General features: G+C 47.2%; 1 protein-coding gene across 16 annotated transcripts in view; it reads right to left on the minus strand.

The window, feature by feature from the left end:
• The window catches only part of IQSEC1 (IQ motif and Sec7 domain ArfGEF 1), a 322,066-nt gene that overhangs the window by 127,664 nt on the left and 169,722 nt on the right, over positions 1-24,680 (minus strand). For 10 of the 16 annotated variants that reach the window (XM_085073103.1, XM_085073102.1, XM_085073106.1 and 7 more), the window contains one exon: positions 19,717-19,761. The exons of 4 other annotated variants lie outside the window; for them this stretch is intronic. In XM_085073103.1, coding sequence (XP_084929229.1) covers positions 19,717-19,761 — 45 coding nt within the window. Of the gene's footprint in view, positions 1-532; positions 1,026-12,536; positions 13,218-19,716; positions 19,762-24,680 lie in introns of those variants that run through there. 2 more of the 16 variants (XM_085073113.1, XM_085073115.1) reach the window with 2 other exon arrangements.

The following is a 24,680-nucleotide window of genomic DNA, read 5'->3' on the forward strand; positions in this document are numbered from 1 at the left end:
CCACCTGGCCCTGCACTCCCTGCGTTTGCCAGGTGGCACCACAGCTCCACAGCAGCCTGGAGACAGCAGGCACTGAGTCCAGAGTTTGATCCTGCCCCAAAAGCCACCTTCTTTTCACCCCCTTTCCCCGCCGTTTGAAGCAAGTGATGCTTGCAGAATGCCAAGAACAGCTGCTCAGCCTCTGGATTTGGCAGATAGGACAAACTGAAAATTATGACAGGCAAGTACTCAGAAAAAAAAAAAGAATTTTTGAATTTTCATTCACTAAATTCCTACTTTCTCCTGCTTGTAAATGACACAGAGGCATTTGCAAGACTCTGAAACCATGAAAACTCCACTTCCCTTGAAGATTTTTTGCCTGTAGTTAAACCCTGAAGTTTTTTTTGCTTGTTCAGTATACGGCTGAGGAAGAATCCAAGCTCCCAACACTGCCAGGCTGCTGGGAATTAACTCTGCCGGGAGCAGAATCCCACAGCAGGACAGGCAGCTTCAGCCTCAGCCACGAAACCGAGTTTGAGAAATTCCCCCGTACCTGATCGTCCTGACAGAAATGCAGTACTTCCACATCAGGTTCCACATGGCACTGCCATCCCCCTTCATGACCTCCCCTGGCCGTCTGCAGAGGGACAAGATTCCAGAGGAGCTCAGGACAAGGCAGCTCAGCGGCACAGGCACAGGCAGTCCCAGGTTCAGGCAGCAGCCCAGCTCTGATTCACGATTTCCAAGTGATTCCTCCGACCTCCACTCAAGTGAACTCCGAGGGAAGGCAGCTTTCCCATCTGAAGTCTCGGGTTACTCCTTTCTTCATGATTTATAAGATTCGGTGTTTACATTATTTGCGAGCCAGAAGAGATTATTAGAGGCTGTTCAGAAAGCTCCGTGTTACACTCACTGCTCCAAGCTGCCAAGTCAGAAAACCCTACCTAGGCAGCACCTGCAGAAAGTTATTCCCATTTATTTCACTTCCAAAAAACCTGCCAGCCCAGTAACACTGCCCTAGAAAATCCCTTACAAGAGCTCTACATGCTCCCCCAGCACACACTCCATCAAATGGCTCGGGCTGGAGGAGTCCTCAGCTGTTTGCAAAATTTTTTGTGTACTGTAATAAACTTTTTGGTGCCAAAAAAAGTAATGAGTCATTTTCCAAAGCTGTATTTGAAGGCTTACGAAGAAGTCCTGGCTTTCAATGGTGAGTATCAGCTGTGACACTCAGCCTGGAAATGACGGCAACAATAAAATGCAAGATCTGCTTAAAAAGAAACCCAAAACTAAAAAAAAAAAAGCCAAAACCAAAAACCCAAACCAACCCCAACTTATGGATTATGCATATGGAATTCTTTTGCTGTGCTGAATAAGTTTAAACACACAGCATTTACTGCCAAAAGTTTCAGCAGAATTTAAACCCCAGCACACACTCACATGGCATCAACCTCAGAGAAAAGGAGTATTACTGCTGTTGTAGAGAGGAGCCCTTGAAATGCTGCCCTGGCATCTCCAGACCACCCTGAAAGTCAGGCTTGTTGCTCTGACAGATTGCAGTTCCCTGAGCCTTTGCTCAGCCCACACTGCCTTCCCTGCAGAGGTCAACAGCACCATTATCAGGAGCCCTTCTGCACCACAGACATCAGATACATGTTTATATTATAAAACTTAATTAAGCAAGAAACCAAGTTCACGTTGTTTCTTCACAGAGCAGAATAATTTTGTGATTAACTGTCTATTTGCTGTTGCATAACTCCATTTTCTCTAAGGCCATTTTGGCCAGGATCTCGTGACTGTTCCCACTATTTGAAATATATTCTGCTTTGGGAGTTTCTGATAATTGCTCCTGCAGCAAGCTATTGATGGCTCATTAGGAAAAGTCACACCAAGTTCCACAGCACACTGCACATTTAAATCAGTTGGCTTCATGAAGGAAAATGATATTAGAAAACTTTTATACATCTGTTCCTAACATAATCACTGAAATACATTTCATTGCTGGAAAAAGCTACGTAAGTTCAGGCAGCCCAGCAGAACCCAGTCCCTCTCCTTCACTCCCTGATTTGAGAGATGAAGTGCCTACAGGAGAGATTTTCTGGTTTTTGTATCCTGTGCACTTGCAAAATTTCATTTGGCATAAATAAACCCATTATATAAAGAGTGTAAAAGTAGTAGTTTCTCTTCTGTGCAGCACTGAGGTATCAAACAGCACCCTCAGCTGTGTCAGCTCCCTCTCTTTGAGCTCAGACCTGAGGCTTCGCTGGAATTGATGTATTTAGATTAAACCCTCCTTGATTCCCCTGCAGTCCCAATATTTTGACAGCACCAACATCTGCAGGAATAGTGTTTTTATCTGTCTCTAAAGATAGATTCAGTGGATGAGATCTACAAGAGAGCAGTGTTTTCTTCACCACCTTCATCCACGTTTCTAAACTCTGCACAAGCAGTGACCAAAGGAATTAAAATAATGTGATCACATCATGGGGCAGAGGTGAGATGCTGCAGGGGGGTTGGGTTTTGATTTGTTTTGGTTTTTAAATCATTGCTGCTGAATTTCCCACGAAAACCAGACTATTAAATAGCCTAGAGAGGATTTCAGCTCCTGAGCTGAGTTTGTCCACAGATTCCCTAAGAGACCTGGACAAATCAAGGTAGCTCTCCTCCAAGCAAGCAGGGAATACTACATCATTATATTATTATTGTTATTCTGCGGGAAATACATCTCATTTAATACCCATCCAGAAACTGCTGCACACTATGCCAATCACATCAGGAGCTAATATGACTCCTATCTCAGTTCTGTGATTACGTCTCCACTGTAAATAAGTGCTGTTTGTTCTGCTGCAAATACGAAGAAGGGATGGCTGTGAAAAGCTCCTTGGGATGGTGTTTGAGGGGAATGTTCAAGCCTGGGGAGGGCAGGGCCTGGCTGGATGTGCCAGCAGCACCAGGGAATAGCTGCTGATTCCTGTGATCAATCAAACCTGATTCTGTCTCTCACGCTGGGCTGCCTCCTCTAGAAACAGCTCCTCTGGAGTATCACCACCAAGGAGAGGACAGAAGGGATGGCCAAGGGAAACTGGGCACATCAGCTATTCGTGAGTAGCCAGAAAAACCCTATTCAGGACCAGAGGAGCTTCTCCAGGAGCAGTGAGACAGTGAGGTCCTTTTGTCTGGGCTGTTTACTGCCCTGCCCTGTGCTCCCAGTGACATCACCGTGCCCCAAACAAGGCTCGCATTTGCATATCAAGTGATTTCACTGTTTTGAAGCCTTGTTTGCTTTCCCTGCAGGACAATCGGGATGAGCCCCAGCACCGCGGGGCCACTCGGTGCCGTGTCTGCCTTGGACGTGCATTTTCCATTTTTTCCCATCGATCACAACCTCTAGTCCCCAGCGCTCTCCCACCCTCACACAGCCCGGGGGCTCAGGAGGGCTCTGGAGCTCTGCTGCCTGCCTGCCTGCCTGCCTGCCTTGTTCCTCCGCTCTGGGTGTGGAGCAGAGCTGCAGTTATCTCTTCCCTTCACAATGAAACACCAGATTCCATTCACAGCACATCACTGCACCCACCCAGCCGCCCTGCTCAACTCCCCGCACAGATTTACTTATTTGCTGATAGTTTTTCTCCCTGGAAACCTTTATTAGCTCTGTCCTGCTTGCAAGCACCTCCAGCAGCTCTCCTCCTCTGCAGCCAAGGGTGTCCAGACCCACAGCAGTGCCCCACATAAACAAAGCTCTTGAGTCCTCCCAACTAGCAACAGGAAGGTGCAAGGAGGAGTTCTGCCTCCTTCCAAAATTTCTTCCCACCTCAGGACACTGTTCCAAACCCAGCAGCACTGTGACTCTCCAGGACAGCAGGGTGGTGACACTGAGGGTGGAGATGCCCTGGCACAAACCCAGAGAAGCTGGGGCTGCCCCTGGATCCCTGGCAGTGTCCAAGGCCAGGCTGGAGCAACCTGGGACAGCAGAAGGTGTCCCTGCCCGTGGCAGGCTGCCACTGGATGAGCTTTGAGGTCCCTTCCAACCCAAATCCCTCTGGGATTCTGTGACACCAAGTGACAGTTTTATCTCCATTGGATGTATTAATAGCACCATCATGGGGTGCTGCCCCTGCACCAGAAAGTAACATTTTTCTTAGGTTTCTCCTATTTATTCCCACTTTTCTACATTAAGTGACCACACCAGACACCTTGGACCTACATTTCACTGCCTGTAAAACAGGGAAAGCGACTCTCAACTTCACAAAACATTTTGCATCTCTTCTAGGAGAAATGTTTAGTGCAAACAGCCACAAGCACTAATTCAGAGGTGGTGCTGTGGCTGCTGGGAGCTGAGCAGACCGGGAGTCAGTGCAGGTTGGTATCCCTGAACTGCAGGGTCAGCAGGAAGGCTCTGCTCAGCTGCTGGGGCTGCAGGGCAGCTCTGGCTGCAAATGCTGATGAAGGAGAGGTTGTACCGAGGCAGCCAAGGCAGACACCCAGGTTGTGTTCTGCTGACTGGACACAGGAGCAGGGAAAACAACTGGAACAATCAATATCACAAAAACGCTGGGAAAAAACCAAGTTTGTCAAAGCCCTCATTCTGGCCACTGCCGAGCACATGCCACCCATTTTAGGAAAAACAATGGGATTCTCCCAGTGTTTTGGATTCCTAAGGGAACTCAGAGCAACACTGTGTGATGGGGAGCACTTAGGAATCCTTAAAAACCCAGTGTTGGGGGGGAGGGTAGGGAAGTAAAGGCAGAAAAGAATCACTGAAATAATTTAGGGTGGAAAAGCCCTCAAAGATCATTGAGTCTAACCACTCCCCAGTGCTGCCAAGGCCACCATTGATCCATGTCCCCAAATGCCACATCCAGACCTCTTCTAAATCCCTCCAGGGATGGTGACCCCACCACTGCCTTCACAGACTGTTCCCATGCCTGACCACCCCTTCAGTGAGGAAATTCTTCCTAATATCCAACCTAAACCTCCCCTGGCACAGCTTGAGGCCATTTCTGAAGGAATTGGAGGCTTTTAATCTATTTTCTAATTTTCACACTGGAAACAAAGCTGCTGCAGGCAAAGCTACCACGAGGGACATAAATCACTCTACGTATTTCAAAACGCTGGAGCTGAGGTTCCTTTACAAGTTGTAGGTGGTGTGTTACTTTTTAAATGCTATTAATAGAAAGGCAGGGCTTAATTTGGAGTCTCACACTCCATTACTCTCCCCCCTCTGGAGATTCATTCCCATTTGGCAGCAGAGCCTGCAGGATGGTAAGGAGAGTGGGGAGAGGAGCCCAGAGAAAAGCAGCACCCAGGGCACAGATCTGCTGTGATTTTGGATAAATCTGCGTGCTCTGGGTGGCTGCATCCCCTCACACATGGCATGGGGGATGAGCTGAGCTCAGCACGACACCCCTGTCACAGGGAGCCTGCCCTGCTGCAGCCTTCAAGGGTGAGGAACACAGTCTGTCTCCTTTTCTGGAGTTTCTACGCCAATGAAATGGTCCCAAAGCAGGATTTCACAGCATTTCTGTTCTGATGGATGTTGCATTTGTAGGTCATTTGACAAAAGGAAAATGTGGCTGCTGGAGCCAGCCTGGTTTGGGTTGTCAGTGCAGTCCCAGGCCTATTTTTAACTTAGGTAGCACTCCCCTTATACAACAGCTATTACCAATTAAGGATTGCAAGGAGTTGTACAAATAGATGGAGTTAAAATTTTCAGCTGGAAAAGCATTCTGGCTTTTTGGACAACTCGGGGCATCTATAAACCTTCAACCTGCAACAAGCCAACATTTTGATTTGGGAGGTTTAAATAAAATACCTTCACCACGTATTTTCTCCTCAGCCCTCACTGTATTCTCTTCCATTCCCTTTGAAACTTCCTTGGCTGATTTTTCACAAACATTCCTAAAGAAATGCAAACGCTGGTGTTTCCTGGGAGCTGACAGCAGTGACATGCACATGCCAGTCCTTCTGGGGAACAAAGCCAGCCTGCTCTTGGCATTTCGATAAAGGGCATCCCCCCTCACCCCAAAAGGCTGGAGAGTTTGGGATCCTTAGCAGAGGCCCCTCCAGCACCCTCCCAGCTGCAGCTTCTGAGAGCCTCCTCGATGTCCCCAGGCCACCACGGGGCTGCCAGGCTCCCTTGCTGTGACTCAGGCTTGGACAGCGATCAAAGGGAACTCAGACAGCTTCCAATTCCCCTCTGCAAGGCACGGAGCCAGAGGCACAATTAAAATGTGACTGCTCCAGGGGCTGCCCATCGGCTGCATCCAACTCCAGGAGAGACTGGAGAGGGGAAGAAAAGCCTGGCAGACACTGTGTGCTCCAGGGATGCAGCTAAAGGGCAGGAACCCCCAGCACAGGCACCCCAGCTCCAAAAAACCCCAGCAGCAGCCTTCAGAGCTGTCTGTGGAAGGTTAAAATCTGTGTGACTGCGGAGAAGGGGAACCTGAAGGCTCACAGATGGTTCCTGGGCGAGAGGGAAGGGGGTGGAGAAAAGTTTCAGGAAGCCTGAAGAATTGATGTAATGAAGACTGCAGAGAGGCAGGAGAAAGGCAGGGGAAAGGTGGGAAAAGGCAGGGGAAAAGGCAGGAGAGGAAAGGCAGAGGTGGGAAAAGGCAGAGGTGGGAAAAGGCAGGGAAAAAGCAGTGGAGAGGCAGGGGGAAAAGGTGGGAAAGGGCATCAAGGGGAAAAGGCAGGCAGGGAAAAAGGCAGGCAGGGGAAGAGGCATGGGAAGGCAGAAAAAGGCAGGGGGAAAAGGCAGGGGGAAAAGGCAGGGGGAAAAGGCAGGGGGAAAAGGCAGGGGGAAAAGGCAGGGGGAAAAGGCAGGGGGAAAAGGCAGGGGGAAAAGGCAGGGGGAAAAGGCAGGGGGAAAAGGCAGGGGGAAAAGGCAGGGGGAAACCAGGGAAAAGGCAGGGGGAAAAGGCAGGGAGGGGAAAGGCAGAGGTGGGAAAAGGCAGGGGAAAAACAGTGGAGAGGCAAGGGGAAGGTAGGAAAAGGCAGCAAGGGGGAAAGACAGCAAGGGAAAAGGCAGGGGAAAAAGGCAGGGAGGGGAAAGGCAAGGAGAGGAAAGGTAGAAAAAGGCAGGAAAAAAGCAGGGGAGAGGCAAGGGGAAGGCAGGAAAAGGCAGGGCAAAGGTAGGGAGGGGAAAGGCAGAGGTAGGAAAAGGCAGAGGTGGAAAAAGGCAGGGAAAAGGCAGTGGGGAGTCAAGGGGAAAAGGTGGCAGGGGGAAGGGCGGCAGGGGGAAAGGCAGGGGAGAGGCAAGGGGAAGGCAGGAAAAGGCAGGGGAAAGGTGGGAAAAGGCAGGGGAAAGGTGGGAAAAGGCAGGCACACACACAAAGAACTGTGTCTGGCCTGAAAGGCAGCTCAGCCCAGTTCCAGCCCTGGTGCAGGAGAGCCATCCCAGCCCAACAGATTCACACAAGGCTTCACTCAGCCATGCCCAAATCCCACTGCACACCTCAGGGAAACCAGGGCATGGGAAATGAAGGGATGCCATGGGATGTGTGTCCCCAGGCAGGGAGGAAGAGCAGCCTGGGAAGGCAAAGCAGGAGTAGGAATTTCAGGCAGTGAGCAAGGAACACCTGCACAAAGGCTCCTGCAGACACAGGGAACCATTAATGGCATTACAGGGAAGGCTCCCGCCAGATTAGCAGGGATTTGGTGTATTTTCATTTGGATTTCTCAACTTGGAATCACTTTCCCGAGCACAGAGAAATCCTCTGACGGCTTTTAAGGCATTTTGCTACTTTGTGCATTTATTTGAGGGTTTGCTCTGAACTGTTTTTCTGCTGAGTGTGGGAATACTGCAGCGTGTGCTGTTTGCAGGCTGTGCTTCCAAGGGGGGTGGGTCTGGGAGGTGGGTTTGGGAGGTGGGGGAAGCTCTCAGCTGCTCTGCAGCTGCAGGAGCTTTGCCAAAGCATCCTCTGGAGAGGGAGCTGCTCCATGGCACATGACTCAGCCCTGCTCGGGATGAAGTCACTGTCAAGTGAAAGCAAACCATTTGTTTCTAACAACATATATGGTGAACTCCAAATGCAAGTTCAAGGCAAAGCTCCAGTAATTTTCCCCACCCGCTCTGCTCTTGTTTTGTTTAAGATGCTGCAAAGGAGCTCCGAGTTTAACTGGCAGCAAGAAGATCCACAGACACACTGACATCACTGTCCAGCAGTGTGCAGAACCAGCTCCCTGCCCTCATGAACCAGAATTTAAGGAATTTTCCCCCTACTCCCTGTTAGTGAGGTAATCAGTATACAGCCATTGCCTCCAGGAATATGGGATTATAGAACTCTATGTAAGTTTTCTCCCCTTTATTAAATCTGTTTCTAAATGATGAGTTTAATTAGGCTGTGACACACGACCAGTGAGTTTTTAACATCTTTTTTCTGCTGCCTTTCCCTCAGAGGAAGCAGCAGCACTGCTCTGTGCCAGGTACCCAACACATCTGACCCCACCTGACATCACCCCGGAGCAGAGCCGTGCTGGGAACACCAGGAATGAGGAACAAAGCCCCTCAAAGCACATTCTCTTTAACAAAGAGTTAACCTAAAGGACAGCCCTGACATGGATCATTTCAAGCCCGTGTGCTGTCTTTGAAACAGCATCTAAATTAAGGCTGGCAATTCCTTTCATGGCTTCAAATGCTACACATTTTTCTAGGATAAGAGAGTGGGAAAGAGGATGAGCAGAGAGCTGCAGGTGCCCTGCAGAGTGCAATCTCAGAGTGGCTTTAAGTAGCTCCTGACACTCAGATACTCTGATATTCCAGTATGGCAGCACTAAGCTGATCCTCATGAGCCAATTCATGAAGGCATTTCCATTTTTAATCAACACTGAAACATCCTCATGGGAATGAATCATATACCAAAATGCAGACCTGTTTTGCCCAGAGATGGGCTTAAGCACATGATCCAAGCTATCCTGAAGCACCGTGCTGGAACTGTGAATCAGCTGAAGGCTGGCAGAAATAATTCCAACTAATTCCTGGCTTCAAAGAGTCAGTCACCTCTCACTTTGCTTATTCCATTGGGGTTGCTCATTATTTATGGCCATAATTGTTCTGCAAGGGATTCATGCCTCCTTTAGAGAGCCCAAACTCATGAAAGAAAAATTGAAAATGACAAGAAATCATTTAGAAACTGTTTTGTTTGCCAAACAAGATATTCCAATAAAGCAGCCTTTATGAACTTGGCACTTCCTTTATGTTTTTTGAAATTCTCTTGTTTTAGCCAGAAGAGAGAAGGCATTCTGGGAGGAAAAATCTGCAGCTTACAGCTGCCCTGAGTGCCAGTCACACATTTCCTCACCTTCTGCTTGATCTTTAATGCAATGCTAATGGTACCAATTTCTTGCCTGGGCTATTACACACCAGCTGGCAGCAGCACAGCACGAAGCTTTCCCCCCTAGCTAAGGAAAATCTTCACTTTCACATGCTAAACCTGAAGTCACATGGGTTTATAATAATCCTGGAAGGAAAGCGTGAGGCGTTCATCCTGCAAAGCCCACAGAAGCCCTACAGTGATTTGCTCATCTTACCCTTTAATCTGTCACAGAAGCACATCTCAGCACCTCAGTGTTTGTATCAGGAGGGTACCAAATCCAGCCCCCCCAGTCTGCTTTATGCAGCTTGCTGACACTTGGCTAAACCAGGCTGCTGGTCTATAAACACATCACTGGAGGCACCAGCATCATTACCTTGCAGTGACTTTGTTCTGTGAATGTACATGGGATGGGCAAAGCCCTGCTTACTGAAGGTACTGCCAAATTTGAGGAATGGACTAAAAGTGTGGTTGGTGGGTTTTTCCCTCTTTCCACTTGCTGTGTTGAGAGAACAAACTGGAGAAGCTCTCTCCATACCCTGGGTGTTTGCCCTTACCTGGCATTTCTTCAGCAATGCCACATGCCCAGCCTGCTATTTTGGAACTGGATTTTTACCCTGTATACATAAATAAACTTGCAAACCTGTCCTAGTTCTCCTTTGTCCCATCCCTGTGACTCAGTTTTCTCACAGTGTCCCACCTGGCACTGCAGCCACAGCCAGGGAGGGGCAATGGCTCCTTGTCCTTGTCCTCCTCCTCTCACAGCCCCACAGCTCAGGGCAGAGGGGCCAAGCCACCTCAAGAGCCAACACACCTTCTCCTCAAGCCCATGGATTTCACTTCCAGAGCAAGAGGAAGCTGTACCAAACACCAGAGCTGTCTAGGCCAGGCAGCAGACACAGAATCATGGAATCATTAAGGCTGGAAATGTCCTCTGAGATCATCGAGCTCAGCCATTCCCCCAGCACTGCCAAGGCCACCACTGACCTGTGTCCCCAGGTGCCACATCCATGTGCTTTGTGAACATTTCCAGGGATGGAGACTCCACCTCAGCCCTGGGCAGTGTGTCCCAGTGCTTGACAACCCCTTCCATGAAGAAATTTTTCCAATATCCAACCTGAGCCTCCCCTGGCCCAGCCTGACGCAGTTCCCTCTCCTCCTGTCCCTGTTTCCCGGCTGTCCCCTCCTGTCAGGAGCTGTGCAGAGCCACAGGGTTCCCCCTGAGCCTCCTTTGCTCCAGGCTGAGCTCCTTTCCCAGCTCCCTCAGCCTCTCCTCCAGACCCTTGTCCAGCTTCATTCCCTTCCCTGAGCATGAACCCACAAGCATTCCCTGAGTAACAAATGCTGGAAAACACAGCTGGACATCTCACCATGGAGCAGCAAGTCACAGCTTCCAAAGCAACCAGGAACATTTTCCTGGACTTCCTCACGGCTCTGAGCACTGACTGCAACTGAAAATCGGAGTCAGGCAGTGCGCAGAAGGAAAGAGCACAGTCATTGAATGGAAATGTAACCCAAGTCCTGTTTTGGCTATTTGTTATCTCATTTTATACATAAAAATAGGAAATATATACACAGGGTGCACACAAAACCTCCCCACTGCCTCCGGGCTCTTTTCCAAGAGCATTTTAAACAATTTACAATCACTAATAAAACATAACTGAAAGTCTCCAAAAAGTTTTTTCTTTACTTTTCAGATGAACTTCCTTGCATTTAAGGTTTGTTATTCTGCAGCACCTGCTTTTCACATGTATTTGTGCTTTAACCAAGACATTATTTTGTTTCAATCATGAGGAAGTTGCAACTTTCCTTCAATTTTCTTTTCTTTTTAAAAAGATGAGAACAAAGTGCCTCTCTCTGATATTGAAGTACTTCAGGCCTGGTTTTAGCTCTGTTCATGCAAACACACTGCAGACAGAAGATTCAAGCACCAGGTTTTGATGGCAAGTAAATTAATTATCTGGAAGGACATAAATGGGCAGCCCTATTGCAGAGCTTTCCATTAGGAGATGTAGAATAACTCCCCAGCAATTCGTTTGCCCCAAAGCTGGGATTTGGCCAGGAATCCAAGACAGAGAGCTGGAGTTCAGTTGTATTTATTTGTGTCAAAACAGTCTGGCTACATTTCTATTATTTGATATGGTTTCTCAGCAAGGAAAACATCACAATAGGCTGGGACTAGGTTGGAAATTTTTTGGCTTGGCAATGGAATCTGTGCAAAGCTGCAAGAAGAGGAGAATAAAGCTATCTTTTGAAACTTCACAAGGCAATGGTCACAGATGAGGGTCCTGTGTTACTCAATGCCAGAAAGTGCGGGGCACCCCTTAAACCTTGAAAAAGATTGGAACAGTTCCCTTTTCCAGCCTTCAGTCACTGCATGAAAAATTCAACTGCAATTAGCATTTAGTACAAAGCACTTTCTGTAGGCTGACAATAGGTAGCCAGAGCAGAAAGTGTACATAACAAGAATGGAATCCTATTTTAGAGAATCGCATGGGTTTTCTTCACAATGAAGGGATCCCCACTTTCCCCCCAGAAAATTCAAATCCACCCAATTCCCTCTGCTTAGCAGCATAAATCAAGAGCAAGGAAAACGAAGTTTAGATTAAAAAGCATCAGGGTAAGTTCAGGGACATGTTAAATGGAATTGCTTATTTTGCTGTTCCATTAAATAGGCAAGCTCAATGCATCTGACACCCAGACCTATTCTTTACGATCACCATTCACCATCAATCATTCCAGCTGGGTGTCAGAGCTGCCTAAGTGAAGTGCCCACTGCTCTGAATGACTCTGATGTGCACTTTGTGCTGCGAGGGAGAGGGAAGATGAACTGTTATACTGCTAAATATCTCGGGGAAATTAAGGGTCTTCTCTTCATTACATAAATTTCCATGACATTTCAATTAATCTGCCAGGGCTGGGTACAGCGTGGACACCACAGCACGAGGCACTGTGCCTAAGGATAAAACACCAGGGAAGAGAAAGTACCGAGTCTGAGCTGAGCTGATGTGACCTAAAGCACATGTTAAAACCAAACAGCACCCTCACCTTCACATCTGCATGCACAGAGACAGCGGCAGCTGATAATGAATGCAATTAAGCAAAAAAAAAAAAGCAGCAATCTTTGTCACAAGTTCTCATTAATTGCCCAACACTCCCTTCTCCCTCCTGCAAGGGAGGAAAAACACTGTTGGCATCGTGTGCAGCCACCCCGTGCCGGAGAGCATTTCAGAGTTAACATTTTCTTACCTTTTATAGAAACCATGGAGAGGCTGGAGACATAAAAACTGCCAGTAATCCAAGCAGAAGGCCTTCAACTTCAGCATTTTCCAGCGCTCCTGCCGCCGCGACCGCGGTCTGCAGCGGGCTTTTAGCAAGACAAGACTTTTTTGTTGTGACTGGGATGAGTCAAAGCCGGAGCAGCAGCAGCCTCGTGTCCCCGTGGCTGCATCCCCGGGCTGGGCTCAGCACCTGCAGCCCCAGTGCCCCGCGCTCGTACAAAGAGGCGGCGCACAAAGGACACCAATGCTCTTTGATCCTGCTCGCCGCTTAGCTCTCCCAAAGTCCCCAGCCCTACCGGGAGCACTGCTACTACACACAGACCCCACTTCTCCTTTCGGCTGCTTTAGGCCACTCGGAAAGCCCTCTGGATAGGCAGCGTGGATAAATTCCAGCTAGGGGCTTGGATGGATCTTTGGAAAGCATCCTCAGAGCTCCCAGAACTTCGGAAAAGGCAGGCAGTGATCTCGGTGGGCTCTGACACCACTGCCTGGTACCCCCAGCAGAGCTGGGATCTCAGCACATGGGGCTGCAGGCGTTTGCCCTTTTCCCTTTTCCCCCTATTAATCAGCTCTTTCAGTACCAGCGCATCAGCTTCATTGTCTGCGGCACCTCGGGAACTGGGGGCTTCTTGTGACGGGGAGGGGAAAAGAGCGGAAAAAAGGAAGGAAAAAAAAAAAAAAAAAGGCAGGCAGGCAGGAGCTCAGACCCTCCCGCTCCCACACCAGATTGTGCTTATCTTGTTCCCAACGCGCTTTGCCAGGGAGCGCAGGGGGGAGGATGAGCCAACCCCGAACGGCGGGCGGCAGCGGGACAGCCCCCGGGGCACGGACGGACGGACGGACGGACGGACAGCGAGACAGACAAACGGGCAGCCGGACAGACAGCCGGACTGCCGGGCGGACGGACAGCCCCTGCGGGGAATCCCGGCGGAGCATCCCGGGGGATGCCGGCAGCCGCAGCCGCTCCGGAGCCATCCCCGAGCCGCAGGAGGAGGGCTGGGGGATGGCAGGATTAGCAGCGTTTGCCACGCAAACCTCTGCTAGGCACGATAAAAGCGCATTGCTTTTGTTCTGAGAAGACAGGAGCACAATTTTTAAAAAAATTTCTATCTTTTACCATGGCCCAATTCTAGCTCCTCCCTCCCCTCCCCCTTCTTTCCTGTCTATCCCAACCTGAGCTGCCAAGGGTGAGAATCCTGGAACGAATCACGCAGGGCAGGGTTAGATCAGCGATTAGGTGGGAATTCCTGCCTGTGAGGATCGTCAGACCCTGGCACAGGGTGCTCAGAGAAGCTGTGGCTGCCCCTGGATCCGTGGCAGTGTCCCAGGCCAGGTTGGACAGGGCTTGGAGCAACCTGGGATGGTAGAAGGTGTCCCTGGGCATGTCAGGGGTGGGACTGGATGGGCTTTGAGGTCCCTCCAAACCCAGATCAGTCTGGGATTCTGTGAATATCCTGAGTTGGAAGTATCCACAAGAATCATCCAGCCCAACTCCTGGTCCTGCACAGACACCCCAACAAGCCCACCTGTGCATCCCTAGCAGTGCCGTCCAAACACTCCTGGAGCTCTGGCAGCCTCAGGCTGTGATCATTCTCTGGGGAGCCTGGGCAGTGCCAGCACCCTCTGGGGGGAGAACCTTTCCCTAAAATCCACCCCAACCCTCCCCTGGCCCAGCTCCAGCCACCCCTGGTTCCTGTCCCTGTCTGAGAGCAGAGATCAGTGTCCATCCCTGCCCCTCTCCAGTCTCACAGATACTCAGAGTTAACAACGGCACAGAACTGCTCTATTGGAACATGACTGGCATGGGAGAACTTCAACAGCAGTTTATCAATTTTTAACATTTTTGTTGCTCTTGCTAAATAAGAAGTGTCTTAGTGGAGACCAATGCTTGTGTCCAGTTTGCTGCAAGTTCACTTTTCCAGAAATAACAATTTTTCATTCTGTTTCCCTTCTGAAAATCACTCATAGTAAACATTTAGGCTACAGCTTGCAATACTGTCAAACAGGTATAGAGGAACTTAAAGAGTTCAACAGTTACGACAACAAAACCAAAAGCAGAATCTGAAGAAATACTTCAAAACCATCCTGGAACTTGGACAAGTGTTTAAACCAAACCAAAAATCCTAAACAATCAACCAAACAAAAAAATCAGCCAAACAAATAAACCACTAAACACCCCCCACAATGCCCTCCCCAAAAAGCCACAAGAATTTTAACACTGTTTAAAAACAATGAAAAGCAAACCAAACCTCTAAGTCTTAACCTGAGGCTCTTTTCCATGTAGACCTATCTATTTCCCCAAGTGCCTGGATAATAAGCTATATTTAGGGATCTATAGAAGCTATATTAAGGGGTTCTGGTTTTACTCATTGTCACGTTGAAGTTGCAGAAGTGCCTTGGATCTTCTTATAAAACTGCTTTGTGTAAGTTTAATTAAATGAAATTATAAATATATTTGAGTAAGATTGGCAGTTTCTTTAGTGAAGTGAAAAATCAGTGGGTTATGCTTACACAGTGTCACACTTGGTATGGTATTTCCCTAAAAACCCCTTGTACAGGACAGGGCAGGTGGTGGCAGCAAACAGATCATGAGAACAGCAACTTGCAGAGAAAAAATGGGTTTGATTTGGGCCTTCAAAAAAGTTATTTCTTGTGAAGATGCTCTTTGAAATAGATCATTATTCCCTTTCCTTGTGCTGCCTGCACTTCTTTGCCGGGATTTCTTTCAAACCAGCACCAGAGCTGGTGATTCCTAAGCCAACACAACTGGTATCACCCCCCAACAATATCCAACCCTGTCCAAATTCCAGCCTGTTTTTCTTCCTGTATTGATATTCCCTTGGGCATCGTTAGCTTGGCATTTTCAAATCACTGATGCCATCATGGTAAGGATATTTAGATTTTCTTATCAAAAATCTTTGATCCCTGCTTTTCATCTCTGTTCTCCAGGGTAGTTTTATCTAAAGAGGAACTGAGGAAAGGCCCTGGAGACCCAGTGGCTGCTGGAGAGCCCCAGTCTCCTGGCACTGCCTCCTGCCTTGGGTTTGGTGGTGCCAATAGGGTAATGGGAAATCCTTTTTCCTTTGTTTCCAAGAACAGACAGCACAAGAAAAGAAAGAAAAAAAAAACCAGAAAAAGAAGGAAAAAAAAAGAAAAAAGAAAGAAATTGAGTTTTCCCAGTTGTCACATTTTTGGGTCTTAATTTTTTTACATTCCTTGAAAAAAAGGAAGAAAAAATGAAAGAAAAAAACTGGTTACATCCCGTAACCAAGGACAGCTATTCCCAGGATCAAGGAAAAAGGGGGAAGCCAGCCTGAGACAAGTAAGCTCAGGAGACGCCAGCCAAAGACTTGATCCTGAAATGAGACTTTTCAGGAAACTTATCCTTTGTCTGTTCACATTGCAAAGCAATTTCTTTCTCACCATCATATCCTTTCCAGAAAAAAAAATCCTATTTATCACCTTAATGATGTATTTCTAAGCAGTGGGCTCTCAGAGCATAGAAGCCATGTACCCACGGATTTCCTGACAGCATCCAACCCTGATTATCCCACCCTGCATGCAGAGAAAATGCTAATTAGGACTTTTGCAAATGAAAAGCCCCATGCTCTCAACACGTTCTTCATTTTCACTTGTCTTCCCGAAGAAAACAACAAAGGAAATTAAGCTTCATCTCACGCTCACCCGGGATATAGAACTGGTTCTTTCAGAAAGGCATTTACCAAAACCTTTGACTTGGAATTCCCAGGCCTAATAGAAGCAGGGATTTCTGGATGTGCTGCAGCTCCAGCACTGGAGCCGTGAGCAGTTTGCTGAGAATTCCTGCAGTCAGTCAGAGTTCAGCCTCTGACAAGGATTTCAAAAACAGCCACTAACAGAAGGGCCAAGTGGAAATCGAACATTGCGCCATCTCCTTTTTTAGGGGTGCTTTTTTTGCCAACCCCTGGAGCTCTGAGGCTGAAGGGAAACAATCCACTGAGGGATAAATTAACCCCAGCATGAAGCCAGTGCCTGCTGGAGTTCCTGGTGTACTCACTGGTTTCAAAAGTTGGGCAGATCAGGACAATTGACTTGTCTGGTGACAGTCTTTAACCCTTCACAAAATACATTTATTGAACTACTGTGATTCATTTAGTTAAACTTTACAGTGATACGCCAGGACCATTCCTGGAAAATATTTCACTTCCCCAGAAAAACAGTGTATCCCCCTCCTTAGGTGGAGCACAGAAATTGTAGTAAGGAAATTGTTTTCCTGGAGGTTTTTCAAGCCTCCAGGGTGAAATACTTCACTGGCCACACGCCAAAACCTCCTGGTAAAAAGCTGTGCATTGTGGAGCTCAGGAATTTCATGGGACCAGCAGTGAGGATCCCATATTCATCCATGACACCTTGCAAACACCACGATAAAAAGTGGGGGAATGCAGAGTGTTGTACAAACCAAGGGTTTGGGCAAGCAAAGAGATGCTGAACTTCCTCCTGGGAGGGTTAAAGGCCTCAGTGCTCCCAGGATACAGCAGCACACAAAGCTCCATGCCCTGGGGCTGGGTGGGCACTGCAAGTGCAGGAAGCGTTCTCCACATCAAAGTTGGGGAAAATTCCCGGGCTGCTCAAGAAGAAGGCAAATGTTGGTGTTGGAAGCTCTGGCTAACCACATGTCCCTCCCTGCCCCTCGCAGGCACTCCGGGGTAGCAGCCCTGGAGCATCCCTGTCCCTCAGGGCAGCTGGAAGAGCTGAGTTCACTCGGAGCCCTCGGGCTCAGGGACACCTTGGGGACACCCCGAGGTTCTGGTGACATCCTCTGCCCAGGACAGAGATACCCAGAGAGCCAGGGACAGAAATCAAGGTCTTTCCGCTCCATGCTGACTTGAAGAGCAGCTCTGCTGCCTAGAAACCCTCCAGTAACTCAAAACAAAGTTCTTTGGCCTCAGACAGCTCTCAGTTATGTACTCCCCCAGAGTGATTCTAATCATCATTTGATACTATCCTTTATTTGTGGTTATTAAGCCACTCAGCTGCCAAAGTATCCATGGAGAAGGGCAGGAAGAAAGTTGCAGTTCTCTTCATCCTGACTGTCCTTTCTGCACATCTGTTCCCTGAGCTCACACAGCCACTGGCTGATCAGTGACAGAAGATGACAAATCCACCCCAAATATCTGCAAAGCTCCAACATTTAAATTTCTAGCTCGTTTGGAACAGGGCTTGCAATTCGACCCTCCAGAAGGTCCACATTAAGATTTAGATATTAGGAAACAAAATATTTTTGGATGCCAGCTGAAAGCTGACAGAGGCCAGCTCCAAATGTCCAGAATAAATATGTGCAGGCTAGGAGAGAAATTGTGCCAACCAGTACATGTACACATAAAATATGCCAGTTTTTACATATTTTCCTCTTTATAATGGACAAAAGCAAATTTTTCATATTAACCTTTACTCTTTCCAGCACTGAGTGGTTCACTGAGGGCAAATACCTTGTGATGGAGATGAGAAATTTGTGAGCAAAATGCTAAAAGAGTACCCTGAAATACTTGAGAGAATGCTGAGTGGAGCCATATTAATTGGGACATCCCATTTTCTGGGTTTTTCAAAGGCCAGTTTGCTAAACAGGTTCACAAGAACACATTCACTAATAAGAAATCTGTTCTCTTTCATTGTACTTAAAAATAATGGCCTTAATTCTGTGTAATTACAGCTCCAGAGCAGGCTTATTTGACCTGCTGAAATGGTCTAGAATGCACATGCTCTGCCCTCAGTAACTGTTTAACACTAGGAAAAATCCACAGTTTTATCTGATAAGATCTGAACATTTTTCTTCAGTGTCTCCTCTATGACTATTTCCCTCCAGAGTTTTTAAACTTCACAAAATTATTTAATTTGTAGTTAAAGAGGGGCATTTTTACATCCTCGTCTGGTAATGATATTATATTGTGTTATAGATATTATTTCAGCCCAGTTCTCAACATTCAGAAGGACTTACTGCATGCATCTACTTCTTCCATATTCCTCACTGATGCCCTCCCATGGAAAAATATCTAATGGGAGGAAAACCATTGTGATAAAATCTATTTCCAACATGCAATAAAGGTAGCAGCAATACCTGGCTCTGCTAAATCACCCACCAGCACCATGATGCTGGTGCTAAAATAAATTTGCAGAGGAGCAGGGCTGGGGGAAGTTGGGCTTGTCTCCTGCATTGTCCTCGCAGACAAAGGCACAGTGTTCTCAGCACACTGGGAGTGAACAAAAGTACAGTGGGGACTGAACGTGGTGCAGTGTGGCTGTGCTGAGGACAAAGGGAATATCACAGCTCAGGGGGTGGCTGCTCAGGGAATGGCAACAAGGCAAATGCTTCACTTTCAGAAGACTTTACACTGGGTAATAATGGAAGATTAATTACAGAGGGCCCTTAATTTGAATAAGGTTAAACAGAACAGCTCCCACCGTTTTGTTCAAGCAAGGTTAAAATGACATCATGTGGGAAAAAGTCACATCTTCAACCCAGAACATCTCCAAAGGAAGACTTGTACCAAAACAACTGTCAATTCGAGAGGGAGGGACTCTGCCCCAGCTTTATCAAAGGAAGTCTGTGCCTTTGATGCACTTTTCAATGTGCAGGGATGAGAATAAAAGATGCAAGGTACCCATTTGATATGCAGTGTTAACAGGGCTAAGCATTTCTTTCTAAATGGAGTGATCAAAGTAAAATCCCAGATATGGCAGTGCCTCCTGTGACTGAGCTCTCTGAAGCTGGGACTGGGGCTTTTATCAAAATGCTGAGCAACAGAAACAGGAGTGACATCTCCACACAATTGTTCCCCCAAAGCAGCACAGAGCTGCCAGGACAGGGGGACAGGTCAGATACTGTCAGCACCAAAGGTAGAAAAATCGGAGAGAGAGATGGTTTGTGCACAAACACACCTCCTGTCCCTCCCCTTCGTGCTGCTCTGAGAACAAACATGGGGTTTGAAGGCAGAACTGAATTTCAAGTTGGAAATCCTGGAAAAGAGTGGATTACACACTCTTAGGAAAATCCAGCTATGCCTTTGCTGGCTGTGCATTGCCAGATAAAGTTGTGTGATGTGCAGCTGATACAGAACAGGGCATTTCTGTCAGTTCAAACCTACAACTACCATCTATTGTTGCTACAGTACCTGAGTGGGTCAGTTGAGACGCTGCTTCCTGTTTCCAGTGAAGTCCTGAGGTGACAGCAAAAGAATAAAATTATAAAGTAGTAAAGTATAAACCTAATTAAAGCATAAACTATTCAAAACTCCTATGTGCTTAAATATCAACAGCGTTACATTTTCTTCCTTCTTATTGACATTACAGAGTACTTAGCATGCCATTAAACATGAGTGTAAATAAAAATACCCAAACAAAAAACCCAACAACCCTTTCCTTGATTAGAGAAAGGGGAATTGAGAAATGTTTGTCTGAATTAGTCACAAAGTGATCAATTTTCAATGTTCTGAAAGCACTCCATTCCTCTGTGTTTCAGTGAGAGACAATATTTTGGTTTGGGAATGACTGACACAGTGGACACCTTTATATTGAACATTTCCAGAAGCTCTCCTGCTTGCAGCCCTGCTCTGGGTGCACTCAGCAGGACAATCCCAGCTCAGTTCCCATTTTGGTGCAGGACACTGGTAAATACCTGCCACAGTGCCTCTCCAGGGCTGGCAGTGCCACAAACCCAGCCATGATCCTGGGAGAACAGCCCTGTGCTATTCCAGGGACACAATCCTGGCCACATTCATCCTCAGCACATCCACCACAGCTGCATGGGGAGCTGGGCAGAATTGTGCCTCCTGCAGTGGAATCCTCCTGGAGCTCAGCTCACCCTGGGCATCACCTCCCCTCCTCTGCCCACCAGCCCAGCAGCCACCTTCACAGCCTGGGGCTTGGTGCTCTCCACCCAGAAATCCAACTGGGGAGGTGTCCTGCAGAATTATCACAGCACAAAGCTCAGCTGAGGTATTGTAAGCACTGAGGAAGTTCTCTAAGTGCTGTTTTTTGAGCAGCAATATTTTAATGTGCAGTGTGGTGTAATTAACCTTGCTCTCACTGAGTGTGACTCCAGGTTTATTTTATACATATATATATACTCATATATATATATATACTCATATAATCATATATACTCATATATATGAGTTATATTTTTAGGGTGAAGCCAGTTTTCCAATAGGCTGTAATAAAACATTAGGCAAAGCCCCATTATTTTAAAATGGTTACTTGCACTTATCCATTTATATCCCTTGCACAAATGGCCATAGATCACCTTTGCTCACATAGCCATAAACATGTATGGTCTGTGGAGGTTCATAAAATTCACATTAGAGTTGCATTAATTATATTTACAGTGGGCATTCATAAATCAATGGCAAATCTTAACTTGGAGTCCCAAGATTCCTAATTTGTTTACAAAAATAAACAGGGTGGTGTGAAGGGAGGAGGCCATAAAAGCAGTGAGAATTAGCTATACAGGAACAGAAACAAACCATACTGTCCAAACAGCTTTTAACTAAAGCACGAAAGCTTTAAAATAGCTTTGGGGAGCTTATGCCACCCTGTAATTTATTTGCTTCCCCAGCTGAAGATTTGTGAATAGCGATGAATTTCGAGGGGGTGGCTCACATATGTCAGCTTTGTGGCTGGGTGTTCGTTTAACAGCTGAAAAGGGTGAACTTCATTTACTTATAATTCAGTTTCCTGCTTCACCCAGGGTGCTGTGGAGGTGCCAGCCTGCTCACTCAGCAGGGCTTTTTGCCTCGCTTTTCACCCAGACTTGCAAAAAAATCTGCTCTGCCCAGTTTTGGCTCTCAGTGCTAGAAATAAATATTTCTCAGACACAGTCTGCGTGCAGCAGGGATGTGCTGTGCATGCAGATGAGATGCTAATGAGCAGTGATTAGCCCCCACCTCTTGATTGTGATACCGACTGACACTGAGCCCTCCTGAGCTCAGGGACTCCTTGCACAATCCCAAGGAGCAGCAGTACAGCTTCATTAGGAATTCTGCCTTTCCTTCCTGGAGTCAGGCATCCCAGGGAGCTCCCCAGCACCCAAACTCTCAGTCAGGAGAGGCACCTTTATTTGGATATATAAATACACCTAGGAAAGGCTCAGCTGTCTCCAAAAATGCCTCTCACAGTCAGAAATCACAGGCTCGTTGAGCTTGGGAAAGACCTCCACGAGGAGTCCAACCTGCCAGCTCCATCCAACCACCTCCCCTCACCACATCCAAATGTTCTCTGAGCACTCCCAGGGATGGTGATTCCACCACTGCCTTGGGCAGCCTGTGCCAGTGCTTGTCAACCCTTTCTGTGAAGAAATTTGCCCTAATACCCAACCTAAACCTCCCCTGGTACAACTTGTGTATGTTGTTTTTCAGTGAAGATCAGATACAGAAACTGTCAGAGACAGGAAAAGCCTGTGGAGCTGATATGGAGAAATCCCCAGGATGAGATAGATCCCCACACAGGCCACTGTGGGGAGGAAGATGGAAAACAAGCCCTACAAAGGAGGGCTACACACCCAGAATTGTTATAGGCCAGCCTTTCTACCTGGCCAGCCATCCACAGACTCAACTTGCCATTGTGGAAAACCTCAGGAGCAGTCTGAAAACATGAAAACCTAGCCAAAAAATCCAGTAGAGACAGGAGAAATCAAGTTTAAATTCTACCAAAAGATCTGGATTTGGGGTACAGAAATGTAGTTAATTCTTATTGAATTTAGAAAATAACTTTAGTATAATCACATCATCACTTCCCTTCTTTCTTTCCAGCTAAAATTCCATTTAAGTCTTTTGGTTTCTTTCCAAACTGCTCAAAGATGGAAAGTTAATTTAAAACATGAAACTAACCCAGATTCCAAACACAATGTCATTAAAGCTACAGCAAACCAAACATCTCATTGCACACAGGGTCACTTCAGGAATAATAAAAATAGACCTCATTTAGGTTACTTCAAAATAAGGTTGGTTTGTTTTGTTTTTCTTTTTAACAAATTAAAACAGGACAGGAAAATAAAATCTTGCACTGCTCTGAAGGAAGTGAGCAGGAAGGTCTGACAATCCTGTTTGTTCCTAATGGGCACTGGCTCAGGACATCTGTAGCCCAGAAAGAACCACATCCACTATCTAATGATAAAGCCATTCAAAAGATACTATTAAAATATAATAGACTTATCTATATATATACAATTTCCATTGGTATTAATAAAGATATTTTAAAAAATCCCCAAAGCACCATTAACTGCAGAACTATGCCCAAGGCTTTGAGTGAAAATTGAGCTCAGACAGAGCACAAACTGTAGGACTGTCTGGCATTATCAGGGAATGCTCCAAACCACTCCATGTTTTGTATCCCCAGTTTGTTTCCATGGAGTTTATAAGGTCCTTCGAGGTGGGCAGTGGAGGAAATCTGCCCCAGTTCCACTCGTGACTCAGTTGAACGACATCTCCTCGTCATGCAAATTCCTGACATTTCAGGGGAAAGGCAGAGGAATGGTGGCATGAAGTGTAACTAAACTGGGCACACAGTGGGATTATTGACTGCTAACGTGGTCAGCATGAAACCTGAAGAATGTGTGTAATTGTTGGCAATAACAACTGCTCTCCAGGCTAAAAGGATTATCCAAAGTGTGGCTATCCACAAGTCCTGGATGAGGAGCTTTCCTAGAGCTTCCATTTGTATCCATCAGCACAGGAATCATGACCAGCCCACTCCTGCAGTGCATCATGCAGGAGAAAATACAAATATTTCCAAGAAATCATTGGTCTAAAATTCAGACAGTTGCTGGCTTATTCAGTAGACTTTCTGTATCCACAGACAAAAATAATAAACACAGTTCTGTCAAGAGTTCTGTCCTGGAGCACAAAACAAGGCCACAGGCTCTGACTCTTGTTACTGGCACTGTGTGGTCAGCAGAGAGCATTCCCAGCAATTGGTTATCCAAAAGGTCTTATTCCACAACGATTTAGCAGATTGAAGTGAAACACACAATTAGCTCTTGGCACCTTGAGCCTTCATACAAAGCTCTGGTTTAGTTTGCTTTTTTTTGTGATGAAAGAAACTGTTTTCCATAAATACAAAAACTGGAGATTCTTTTGGGAATAGTCTAAGATGGAGTTCCTTCTCCTGTGGCACAGAGGCTAGGGAATGAGCACTGGAGCACTGAGAGCCTGCAGGGGTGCTTTGCTCAGCTGTGACCACCCAGGAGGGGTGTTGGTGACCTGGGACTGTCACAGAGCCCTTCAGCTCGTGTGTCTCCGTGGGGAGCAGTGACAGTGGCAGTCACAGAGGCATCTGGGAGATGTCCCTGTGACTGCAGAGAGGCCCAGGGTGACAGAGGCACCCAGGACTGAGCTCTGGCTGAGGTGGATGAACAGGACAGGCACTCGACAGCCCACCCCACGGAGCAGCTTTGGGTTTACCTCGTGATGGAGGGCAGAGTTCTGAGGAGGCTCTTGCTGGGCTGAGTGGCAAATCCTGCAGGAATTCCCACACTGTGATGGCTCAGCCCAGCTGCCTCCCCTCCTCAGGCTCCCCTGGGCAGCTCCAACCCTCCGGGCTCAATTTGCCAGGATAATGCTGAGCTGGGCTAGGAAAGTCCCTTCCCATCAGTGCAGATGGCTGCAACTGCTTCATTAGCTGCTCAAGAGGACAGAGGAGACCCCAGCACCACTTCTCTTACTGCTGGCAGAGGCTACAAATAACCACACAGCACAAGCACACATCGTGCAAGCAGCCAGAAAAATATCCAATTTGAGAAAAGCCAAGATATTCTTCTGGCATGAAAACGCACAGTGGTGACAGATGAAATAATCGCTGTTGAAGCAAACCCCCAGCTTGATCCCAAATAAAGACTGCTTAAATAGATCATCTTTTGGCTAAGGAGGGAGATTCACTTGGAGCATTGGAGTACAAAGCTGCAGACAGCAGCTCCCTGGGTGTGTGAGGGGAAAAGGCAGCTCAGAGCTCTGTCAGCCCCTCGGTGCTCGCAGCACTGTGGCACTGCATCCTTCTCACGCTGAGGGAAGGAATGCAGAATAATACATTAAATATTTAAGACCCTGTCTGGGGTGTTGCTCAGCGAATAATTGCTGCTGCTTGG

The sequence above is a fragment of the Lichenostomus cassidix genome, chromosome 12 (assembly GCF_008360975.1).
Source record: "Lichenostomus cassidix isolate B80296 chromosome 12, HeHo_3.0, whole genome shotgun sequence".
NCBI classification, from domain to species: Eukaryota; Metazoa; Chordata; class Aves; order Passeriformes; family Meliphagidae; genus Lichenostomus; species Lichenostomus cassidix.